General features: G+C 44.1%; 1 protein-coding gene across 1 annotated transcript in view; it reads left to right on the forward strand.

Annotated features, from left to right (window-relative positions):
• LOC144173270 (uncharacterized) overlaps positions 1-9,029 on the forward strand; it is a 90,985-nt gene extending 81,956 nt beyond the window's left edge. Inside the window, exons 8-11 of the mRNA XM_077701756.1 lie at positions 3,446-3,627; positions 7,364-7,560; positions 8,034-8,281; positions 8,733-9,029. Of these exons, the coding sequence (XP_077557882.1) occupies positions 3,446-3,627; positions 7,364-7,560; positions 8,034-8,049 (395 nt within the window). The 3' untranslated portion in view covers positions 8,050-8,281; positions 8,733-9,029. The remainder of the gene's footprint in view (positions 1-3,445; positions 3,628-7,363; positions 7,561-8,033; positions 8,282-8,732) is intronic.
• Positions 9,030-12,315: the final 3,286 nt, after the last annotated feature.

The raw sequence follows: 12,315 nt of genomic DNA on the forward strand, positions 1-12,315 counted from the left end.
GAATAATAGAGTATGGTATTACTCTAAAGATATTTGACACCGCTTTCATATCTCTACGACCACCAGAAACGCCAAATCATTGTTATTTTGATTTCCGTATGTGCAGAACTTACGGAAAATTTGGGTGCCGTATGTTGTGCTTTTAGTAGAACATAAAAACGAAAACTGTGTCAAATGTTTCGATTATGATCAATGATTTGATGCTTTGCATTAGAAAAAAAGTTTTTGCATCAGTTACTCTTGGGTGCGGAATACTGTTTCGTATTCGTATTCGTATTCCCATAATTCCGTTCCTCTAAGGTACATACATACATACATACATGCATACATACATACATACGTAGATACATACGTAGATACATACGTAGATACATACATACATACATACATACATACATACATACATACATACATACATACATACATACATACATACATATTTACAGAAGCAGAGCTCATCGGCGTTAACCTCGCCTGGGTTGCTTATTACAAAAAAGGGCCAGGACAGTATCTCGGGATGAGGGAAAGAGCTTTAAGAAGGAATAGACAGCGCATGAATAGGCAAAGAAATTACCAAGAAAAAAAATCTGCAGAAGTTCAGAAAATCGTCTACTAAAGCATAGCAGTGTTAACCCGCTTGTCTACATTGTGAGTTCTTTCCACCCAATTTTTTTGTGTTTCTTAATCCTGTTGGACCAATTATCTCCATTTATGGTATTATAACGATTACAGGGTGTTACTTCCACCAAATCTGCATTTTTGTGTAAATGAAGAGCGTTACACCATTCGTCATTTTAGCTGGTTTTCTGTATCGTTTTTATATTTTGGTTTTTCGAAATTATTTTCGACGAATTATCTCTATTTACGCTAATATAATGATTACAGGTGGAATTTCCGCGAAATCTGCATTTTTTGGAAATACACGGCTTTACACAGTTCGTCGTTCCCAGTTTTTTATATTTTTCTTATTTTTGCGTTCTTCCAAATTCTTATCCACAAATTGTATACATTTACGCTAATATAACAATTTAAGGTGGGACTTCCGCGAAATCTGTATTTTTGGCGAACTGCAGGTTCGCCATTTTTGCTATTTTTTTCCCTATTTTTTGAGTGTTTCAAAGTTGTGCCCGAACAATTATTTCCATTTACGCTAACATAACAAGTCAATGTGAAATTCGGCGAGATCTGCCTTTTTTTTTTGGAAATGCAGGGCGTTAAACGCTTCACCATTTTCTCTACTTTTTATATTTTGCCTATTTTTTGTTTTTTCAAAATTATTTTCGACCAATTGTCTTCGTTTGCATTATGACAACGATTAGAGGCATAACTTCCGCGAAATTACAATTTTTGTGAAAAAGGTAGAAATGCAGGGCGTTACACAGTCTAGGCTGTGGGGGTACTCGGCAAAGAATTCTACGCATTAAAATGCTGATAGTGTACAAAGAAACGAATGGTTAAAGCCTCTACGTCAGAAAAAAAGAACTGAGGAGGTTACAGGGCCAGCAGTGGATATTAAAGAATTCAGTGGTTGAAAGCACAATACCGCCAGCAGACATCTACGCAAGATGCAAGGTTGTCCTTAAGGCAGAAGAACAAAACAAAAACAATCTGATGGGCGGCCCATTCTAGACGACACATTTTGAGGGACGAGTATACAAAACGATTAAGTTCAGTCGGCGCACATCGGTCGTCCCAGTACAGTGATCGCATTCCAAAATAAATCCGTACTGTTTTTATGAGTAACTTAATTTCACCAGTAAACAGAGCCTCCTTTGTCACAGAAAATAAAGTTTTCTCACGGGGATACCAAACTCACGCAGAAAAAAATGCGTGTCAACAACCTCTGATCTCCTCCCTTGTCTGCAAGAATTTATTTTTGTAGTTCTTGAAGCCCAGCGAGAACATTTTGAATTCACCGCCTTTAGAAAGGGTGAAGATACTCTGGTCAGCTTTTTTCCCCTCTGCGGACATATATAAGAGGAACTTGAGCTTCCGTGTGAGGCAAGCGCCAACGACCGAGCCCCTTGAAGTCTTCACCCGCCTCATTTACCGCCCACTCACATTTTCATGAGGCCGGCGCCGAATAAATTACTTCTCTTGGCGCACCGCATTTCACGGTGCTCCCAGTTCAAACTTCCGGACACCATCGCGCTACCATAAGTGTTCCCCGTCAGCAACTACGTCTGGGTATACTCCGCGAAAGGAGTGCTTAGGCACCAGTGAATGCTCAAACATAGACAGATGATAGGTGTCTCCAAACTAAAGCTAGGAAGAAAAACAAATTTTCTACATGTTTGTTTACGAAGACGTTGGAAATGTGACATTGGGAGAGACAGAAGGAGCTAACTGTATTAAACTACCTGTGCTCGCAAAATTGCAGTATGAAACAAGGTGGCCGCAACTGCAACATCTTCGCTACAGCCTTCGTTTGCAAAGGTGGTACTTAGGGCTGTTTTTTTTCCTTCTCTTTGTGGGTTGAGTTCATAAAGAAGCATTTAGGCGGTTCACAAAAAAATGAGCACATAATTTTTGGAGGTATTGTTAACGGCGCGCCAAAGTAAGTTTGGAGCATTTTTTTTGGGGGGGGGGGGCGATGTAGACTTTTATTTGCGATGCATTCATTGGCAATGCTCACATAGTCTTATATTTTGCACAATGAAAGTCGATATACACCTGAAGCACGGCCATACATACACAAAGAAAAGCAAACAGCCTTCTCTGACAATTTTGCAGTTGAAGAAAAATTGAGCCAGGCCCGGGTTCAAGCCCGAGTTCAGCACCTATCTAGGGAAGTTGTTCTAGCTTATAGGGGTAAGCAGGAGACTAGACGTTTTTAGGGCGAAGGCGAATTTATTGACAGCTTGATGTGAGGGACCATTGTAAGTCGACCAGTTTAAAGGAAGCTCACCAGGTACAGTACATTTCCGTCGATATCAACTTTGATGCATATCATCTTCTCCTTTGCGGAAACTAGTACGACCTTAGACGCATCCCTCAGACATCTTCAGAAATGTTGTATTTCATTGTTCAGCGGCGCTTTTAGAGTATATTTCTCAAGCTTAAAAGACAAGACATCTAGGATCCTGTCGGAGCACCTCACACTGACTTTAATGGTGTCGAAGTGGTTTACGAAACTATTCATTTCAGCAAACTTTATATTATAAATTATCACCTGTTTTATGGCGAACATTGACCATGAGGCGGAAATTCTGCATACGTATTTTGTTGCAAGGTATCGCACATTCTTTACCTACGAGATCAAAAGAGGCGAGCACGTTGCGACTCCCCAGAAAAAGTAACCAAACACTAAAACTCCTCTTCGGCCATTTTATGCTAAGAACATTTCAGGACGGTGTGCGCAGCATTCACAAATATCAAGAGTTACCTAGTGTTCGCAACCATCGACCTAGTAGGTTTTTGAGTGAGTGTCATTTCTGTTCCTCAGAGAAAACTGCTTGCACCGCGACCAAACCTGCTCTCCGAGGGAGTTCAGCCGTCCCCGAAGTGACGAGCGCCTTCGCCTGCGGCCCCGAGGAGCTCTCGAGCGGCGTGCACATCTCAACCGCAGAAACGTCCCTACAGCCATCCGGCGAGGAAGCGGATTCTCCGGGGAAGCTCCTGTCTACGGTAGGGCCATATTCTCCAACGTGGTTGAACGACGGGCATTGTGCCGGTATTCAGACGCGCTGCACAAGTACTGCTGCAATAAGGGGAGGAGATTGTATTGAGTTATGCTAAACAATATTAACCATGGTCGTCATTATAATTATGCATAACGGCCTCAAATGCGACAAGGAAGGATAGAAGCAGAGCAGTGTGCTCAATGTTCACTGCGGACGGATCCTTTCTTTTTTATTGAGAGATCAGGAAGGAGAGAATGTCGCAGAGAAGCAAAGAGAGATAGGGGGAGAAAAAAAGGGAGAGAGAGAGAGAAAGAGACAGAAAGATGGAGAGAGAGGGAGAGGTAAAAATCGCAGTTCGCCGGGGACATGCGGGGGACAGGGACAAGGTACTTGGCTTCGGTTTTATTTGTGACCTCTTTTTCTTGTTGTTGTTGGCGCAACCCTGAATTCACAACAGAGAGAGAGAGAGAGAGAGAGAGAGAGAGAGAGAGAGAGAGAGAGAGAGAGAGAGAGAGAGAGAGAGAGAGAGAGAGAGAGAGAGAGAGAGAGAGAGAGAGAGACGCGCACGCACCTATTTGTGCATAGGTATTGGTCAGATAGGGCGAGGCACAGTACTTTCTGGACTTTCTGGCAAAACTTTGTAGCAGACAAAAAAAGAGGAGGGCGGTAGGGCAGGTGATCTAAGTTACCAATGCCGCTATCAAATGTAAAACATATGCAAAAAATTTGCATGGAAGACCACGACCGCTTCGTAAAAGCTTGACGTTCAGACCCGCACACATAAAAAATATTGTTTCCCACTGGCGTTTTCCGCACCTCTAGCGCTCGCAAGGAAAATTTCCCAGCATGAAAAGTGCAATCGATTGAAAAAATGTTTTCCAAGGGGCGCTAGCTGGAGTGCCTCAGGCTACGCAGCAAAAGTTCACTTCTTATCCTTGAACAGCGTTTGCTCAGAAGCTAGAAATATTTCTAGACTTTACTACTGCCTACATCACCTGGCAAAATTACCACATGTTTGTACTTGTAAAATGCAGCTGAAAGGTTTATGGAAAATGTTTTACCAATATTGAACCAAACAGGTATAGCAAAACAGGCGTATAGGTTTTCAGTCAGATGGTGTGAGGGAGAGAGGATGTAAGGAGCCTTGGTCAAGCCGGAAATGAAGTGTTTAGTCGAACTCTTTCTTGGGCTCAAATTCTCTTTAAAGTTCGTTTTTATATTAGCCAGGTATACAAATTTAAAGAAAAAGAAACTACTATTTTAATGCGGGAGCACCACACACACATTACAGGCTCACTCGGCGAAAAAAGCGCCGTTCACCGATCGCCGTAATTGCACCCAGTCCACAAAATTTTCCCCAGTTTTATGTAAACCGCAATGCACAGTAGCACAGGAAACGCTTCGAACGCTCCCGTGTGTAGCATTACAAGCATTACACCCCGACTATCCAAGCTATAGCCTAGAAACGAAGTTTTAATGCGTAGCATGCTCCGTGGAGTAGCCCCACATCCAGGACCGTTGACGCCCTGCATTTCCACCAAACTGCAGATTTAGTGGAACTAACGCCTGTAATCGTTATAATGACGTAAGAGAAGGTAATTGGTAAAACAGAATTTAAGAAATACAATCAATAAACTAAATGAAAACAAAATTTACAAGAATGATCTTGTAGAGTAATAAATATACATCTTATGCACCTGCCCCCCCCCCCCCCGCAACCCCCAAAATAAACCGTGAAGTCCGCAAACAGACGTTCAAAATAGTAATAAAAATGGCGCAAATAGCGAAAACTCATGTGACTTCCTGCATTCCCTCAACAATGCACATTTGGCGAAAAACACACCTATATTCATTTTAATGGCATAAATGTAGATAATTGGTCGAACAGAATATCGTAAAACCAGAAAGTAGAAAAAACAAAAAAAAAATAAATTTCACAAAAATGATCTGACAAAATCAAAATATGCATCTTATACACCTCCCCGCCAAACCAAAAAATAAACAAAAATGTGGGCAAAAAACGTTCAAAATACCAATTAGAAATGGCGAAAATGGCGAAAAACTATGTAACGCCCCGTATTTACCCTAAAAATACAGATTTGGCAAAAACACACCAGTAATCGTTATAATAGCTAAACGGAGACAATTGGTTGAACATAAATTTGAAAAACCAAAAAATAAGAAATTCATTATTTCACTTCTCAGTTTTATGGGAAAGATTATCTGACGAAATAACAAATATCAATCGTATACATATACCCCCATAACCGAATAATAAAACGCTCTGAAAAAGAACGTTGGATAGCCTAAATGGGCACCTCTGCAGTACCCCATGCTTTTTCGGATAAAGAGCGAAGCAAAGAGACTTCGTCGCTATAATGGTGTTTATTTACATCATTGGCGAAAATAAACAAAAGAAAACTTAAACATAATAAAACAATCCAATGTCTTTCACTAGTCATAAGCACATTTGGTTGTAAAGAAGTCGCACTTAGACAAGCGGCATTAATAGAATTAATAGAATTAATAGAATTAATAGAGAATTCTTTGAATTTCCATAGAGTTTCTTGGCCCGCGCGGTATTCTTTCTTTCAATGACCTTGGTTGAGAGGCTTCACAGTGCAGCAGAACGACGGGGTCCAGCAACAGTCTATAGTGGCTTGCGCCGAGAGAGGTCACCGACGCATGCTGATGGCTCGAAACACCAGCATATTTATTTTCCCACGGCACACACTCTTGAAATGTACGAATAATGGATTGATTGAACTTGTTAAACGACTGATTCGGCCGAGTTGATAAGACGTTTTGTAATTCGCTGTACAATACTACTCCGGGGGTGTGTGCTACCCTAAGGGCATTTATACACTGGCAGGCTGAAAAACCAGCAAAAATATTCTCCAATGGCACGCATCCTTGGATGACAGGCTTCATACACCACGACGCGAATCTTCAGGAGTACGGGTATGCGCACTTTGGGGGAAAAAGCTCCTGACGCAAACATTTCATCAGATTTGGTTGTTGAGGTGTGCATACCATTAGGCCTACAAAAAAAATATATAAAGGCGATCTACACTTACCTCAAACCTGCGGAGGGCCGAAGCACGCAGTGTATAAGTGTATTCAAAGATTGCAACTCTCTCTTGCGACACGGCGCACGCTGATTGGGTGCCGGAAAAGCGCCGGTGGGAGGAGCAATCGCGCGTTTTCTGAGGCGATGGCGCCCCCTCTTGAGTTCAAGCGGATTTAAGCAATGAAATGAGACAGACTGGCCGTAAGTTGTCTTCGTGCCACACGGCGCAGCATGCTAAGAAGTATGCTTTACAGAAGAAAACCTGGCGTTTGAAACCAATTTATAAACAGAATTAAAAAAATTCTGTTAATAACGCAATAAAGCTTTGGGTATTCATGTATCTTGAGTTAGTTTAAATCAGGCAAGTTTATTTTGAAGCGGTTTTTTCATTGTAAACTTGTTTTTTGACTATCGTTTGGCAACTTTATTTACCGTGACGGCATGAGACGATGACGACAGATGACGCCGACAGCCCGAGCCTCTACGGTGTCTTGCCCCTAAAAAAACGACAAAAAGAAAAAATAACGACAAAGTCGACCTAACCGAATTCTAAGCGTCTAAAATGGGTTGTGAAGATTAGAGGGGGGTTATGGTTGGGAAGAAGGCGGTAGGCGGTGGAAATTCTAGAAAAAATGTTACTTTTCTTTTTGTTCTTCTTTTCCTGTTTAAGGACATGAAGAAGATGGAAGAGGGCAATGCGGTGAACAAGTTGTCTCTTCTGGACGCGCGAAATGAACGCGCAGCCGAGCTGAACCAGAAAGTGAGCCACTCAAAAGCCGCTCTTCTGAGTCCATTGCCGGAAACACGTCCGCTTCTTCAAGTTGTGAGCTGCACTACCACGGATTGCAGAGACGACGGTCTCGAGAAGTGAGTACAACCGCTGTAGAATTGCTCTAATCTGTGCTACGGGGCACATTTGTTGGGAAAAGCAGCTTGAACAAGAAACAAGAAACAGCTTGACAAGACATGGAAGACAAGGACGCAACAGTGTGTCCTGCTTTTTCTGTCCTCCGTTTTTTGTCAATAGTCGAGATCACGGGAACGCACAAATATAGTATGCTTTATAGCTATTGTGTCCAATCGGAGTGATATTAGTAATTTCCGCCGCTACGTACGCTTTATTAGTGAAACGGAACCAATTTTCAATAACTGAATGAATTAATTAATAAAAATAAATAAATAAGTAAATAAATAAATAAATAAATAAATAAATAAATAAATAAATAAATAAATAAATAAATCAGTTTATCGATCGGTCGACCAATAAAATAATGAATAGACAATGACATAAGTCTGCCTGCGGACCAAGTAATTCATGAATTTCTTTGTTCCTTGCACAGCGGCGTCTGTGTGTAGGACCATCGACGCATTTCACCGGTACCACGTGACACCTGCCGAGGTTTCAGCACGGATTTTGTTACTTGCCTGTAAATAGACAACCAGCGCATTCAACGCATCATCTTGATGATGTCCCAACAGCTGGCTACGAAACATTTCGCAATAGCCTGATACTCCACCTCCAGTGACTGTCTGTGCTCAAGACCGAGTGACGTTGATCTTGAGCCGAAGAGCAATATACGTCATCACTGTAAGTTAAACCTCATTTTAATTTTTTACAGTACAAAGATCAAGGTGAACAAATGACTGAAGTAACAGGAACTTCACCGAGAAACTGGGGCCTGTTTTTATGCCTTTATATCAGAAGTGTTAATGCCTAGTGGTTGCAATGTAGTGCATTGTTGCGGGATTGCACGAACTTCTTCAGACCGCCAGTTATTTAGGACATTATAGTTCTGGAGGATTTCTTTTTTCGCACTGTTTTAGATTAATCGCTCATGAGCATCGATATTTTTTTTAGTGTGTTGAAAGTACGGGGGGGGGGGGGGGTGCGCAGATGGTGTTATTTGTAGTGAAAAACTCCTCACCCTTCTGTCAGCAATCGATAGCTTGAGATTATTGTACCCACAAAAAGTTTGACACTGTGGCAAGCAATTTCCACTCTACGTAACGAGCGAACTGGTTGATTTGTTTTGTTGCAGATTTTCTACATGTTGAAAGTTCGTCGACGCATGAGAGAACATCGACTGGAAGTATTTTATCCCCTCATATAAGCGGCTTCATCTGCTACACGTGCCGATTCGTGTTGAGAGGACAGAAGGACTGGAAAACACGACGACCGTTTCTTGCTACCAGCCTTTTACAGGCTTGTATATATACATTTAACCAGGAGTGCCGAGTAAGTAAGGATCTAATACTCGGTTGCACTGTTGTTCATCGTGAAATAAACTGCCTGGTCCTCGAGCACCCTGTTCATGAGCGATACTAGCCAACCTTACATCAGTGACAATAAACGTTCACTTCATGTTGTTTCCTATCTTGTTTCGAATTAAAAAGCCCTGCCCCCCCCCCCCCTTTTAGATCGCAGCTCCTAAGCCCCGTATCCCGCTCCTTTTCCCCTCTCCAAAGGCCCCACTGTAGTGTACACTGACGCCGCCCCGGACCAACGATACCCAGGAGCAGTGGTTGCAGTGGTCACTTCAAGGGATGAACGTCTCGCCAGTGCCACAATCAAGACCAACTACATCCAGGAAGCGGAAGCAGTACTCTTCGCCTCGGCTATAACTAAAACCACCGCGATTAGGGTAATCTCCGACTGTCAAGCGGTATACAGAAGCTACGCGGCTAGTACAGTTTCTCCAACAGCACTGCGCCTCCTGAGCAAAACCCTTTCCTCTCGTACGGTCAGAATCGTGAGGACCCCATCCAAGTCCGCTCTCCCGGGCAATGGCAGGACCGATGGCTTGGCCCGCACTCTCGCCAACCGGGCCCCAGAGGAAGAGTACAGCCCAACAACGATTGAAACCTACCACGAAATAACCCAGCATAATCGACTTTTTGTCTACAACTGCGACGAATGTAAACTGACATGTTCTTAAATTCCGTACAACTAACTCGTCTCTTCCCTACACAATACTCGCCAGAGTGTACGTTTTGCGGCAGTTTATGCGGACGCTATCTCATCTTCTGGAAGTGCGAGAGAGAGAGAGAGAGAGAGAGAGAGAGAGAGAGAGAGAGAGAGAGAGAGAGAGAGAGAGAGAGAGAGAAACATTTATTGTAGTAATGAGCAGGAGGATGTTCTTAGGGCCTCCACCCAGTGAGAGGCATCCTTATTCCACGATGCCTTGGAGCTGGCTGGCCGTCCGGGTCCGTTCCACCAGTCGGCGCTGGTCCGAGAGCTTGGAGCTGGTGAGCTGCTCCACCCACTGCTCATAGGTAGGGTTGGGATTTGGGGTTAGAGTGGGGGTCCGTTGGCCCTCCCATACCACGTGGTATAGGGTGCCAGAAACAGGGCAGAAGTTACATATGGCAGGGTATTGGGTGGGGTACATAGCGTTTAGTAGGGTGTTATGGGGATACGAATTGGTTTGTAGGCGCCGGAAAGTGGTTTCTTCGTCGCGCGTTAATTGTGAATGAGGTGGCGGGAAGCGACGGCGGTCGTTTTTGTAGTGGGATAAGATTTCGGCGTATGTGTGCAGTGGTGCTGGCTTTGAGGCAGTTCGGTCGTTGTTTTCTCCCTCTGAGGTAACGGCCCGGTGTGTATGAGCACGGTTCCCTTGGAGGGACTGGTGGCCGGGTGACCAGATGATATTAATTTCCGGTCGTCTCTTTACTTGACGAAGAAGGTACAGGGCTGGTTGAGAGATGCGGCCAATTAGAAAGTTTATGCAGGCGGTTTGTGAGTCGGTTATAACAGTAAAAAATTCCTCGCCTGTTGTGGCAGCAAGAGCGATGGCACACTCCCCAGCAGTCTCGATGGAAGTAGTGGTGAGAACGGTCGCTGCTGCCAGTTCTATGCCTTGCGCGTTTACCACACAGGCTGCGTGCGCTTTCTGATGAGGGTAGGGCGATACATCTGTGTATCGAGTGCATGGTAAATAGTGGCTTTTCTTATAAATTCATCGAGCTCGTGCCGTGCGCCATTGTTTGCTGAAAACCGGGTGCATATTTCGGGGTAGGGGGCTGCGCGGATGTGTTGCCGAATGTCTGCTGGGACTCGAATCTTCTCATCTTGTCGTGGTGGGACGTTGTAGTGTAGACGGAGAAGTGTTGCTCTTCCCGTGGGAGTGAAATGTAGTCGGCGTATCTCAGATCCCTGCTGGGCCTCTTGTACCGTATTTAGTCGCGTAATGATCGCACTTTTTTTTTTCAAACAATTTGATGTAAATTTAGGTGTGCGTTCATTACGCGGGATAAATTTTTCGAAAAAAACTTTTGAGCACAAAAAAGGCAAGCAAGTTGTGGGTCGAAACTTTTACGATAGGTCTCATGAACATAATAAAAATAATAAATAAAAGCATATAAAAACGCCGCACACCACCGCCAGCCGCTTTGCAAAGTCACGCAAAATGCAGTGGTTTCATGAATTACGGAACGTGCAGTAACGAGTTTGCTGCGAGGTGACAACAGGACGACCAATAAGTGACTGCCGCTATCACAGTGCGGGACATCCAAAGACATGGGGGCCGACGCAGGAAGCTGAGCGCAATTTTTTTCTTTGTCTTGTGAGAACATTATGTGCACTTAGGGAGAGTTTCATCCTCATCAATATTGAAATCATGCTTGCCGATGTCGCTAATATCGGCAAGTATGCGGCAATAACGTAGCCCTGCCCGCTTTTAAAGGGAGGGAAACAGAGGTAAGCACGATCATCACCAGCTATACTTGACACACATACGACATACTGCTGCGGCAAGTTCAGGGTGCGTTCATTGCGCGAGAAATTAAAAAAAAATCGAATTCAGGGGTGCGATCATTATGCGACTAAATACGGTATTTCTTCCCAGGTGTTGTGGACCCCTAGCTGCAAAAGTTTTTTGGTTGCCGTGCTGATCGGGTGCCCAATAGCGGTCTTGTAGGCCTGGCGTATAGTGGCGTCAAGTTTCCGTATTTCTTGTGCTCTGAGGGCCAGATATGGCGTGCCATACACTATCCTGCTGATGAGAATGGCTTGGACCATGCGTAGGGTGTCGTGTTCGCGAAGTCCGAAGCGACGATTGGAGACGCGGCGGATGATGTGCATGAGCTGGTTGAGTGTGCGCTGTTAGTGTGGTATGGCTTGCAAGCCAGATCCGCCTCTATGTATTATGAGGCCCAATATCCGAAGGTTGGGGATATTAGGGGCAGGGTGATTATTTATATATAATTCTGGTTCTTATATTCTGTGTGCGGTCTTGCGGGAGTAGTTCTCTTTCTGAGCGTAAGTAAACCGGACTTTTCGGGGGCGCACTCCCGTCCTCTGGATTGGAGATATCGTTGGGCGGTGTCGATTGCCATTTGAAGTGCCTCTTCCTGATCTCCGATTGATCCAGTGGATGTCCATAGCGTGAGGCCACCCGTTTAGAAAGCGTGCCAGAGATGCGGAATATCTTGGAGCAGGGGTGGGAGGTCCTTAATGGCAATTTTAAAGAGTATAGGGCGAAATAACCGAGCCTTGAGATGTTCTTTTGGGAATTGCTGAAAAAGGGTCAGATCGCAGATGGCCGATGCGCACAGTGGCGGTTCGGTGGGTAAGAAATACCTCGACGTAGTTGTAAAGTCTGGGCCCGCAAGTTGGTAGTAGCT

Source organism: Haemaphysalis longicornis, unplaced genomic scaffold, assembly GCF_048455015.1.
Source record: "Haemaphysalis longicornis isolate Haplotype H1 unplaced genomic scaffold, Haemaphysalis longicornis Haplotype H1 scaffold_3, whole genome shotgun sequence".
In the NCBI taxonomy this organism is placed as follows: domain Eukaryota; kingdom Metazoa; phylum Arthropoda; class Arachnida; order Ixodida; family Ixodidae; genus Haemaphysalis; species Haemaphysalis longicornis.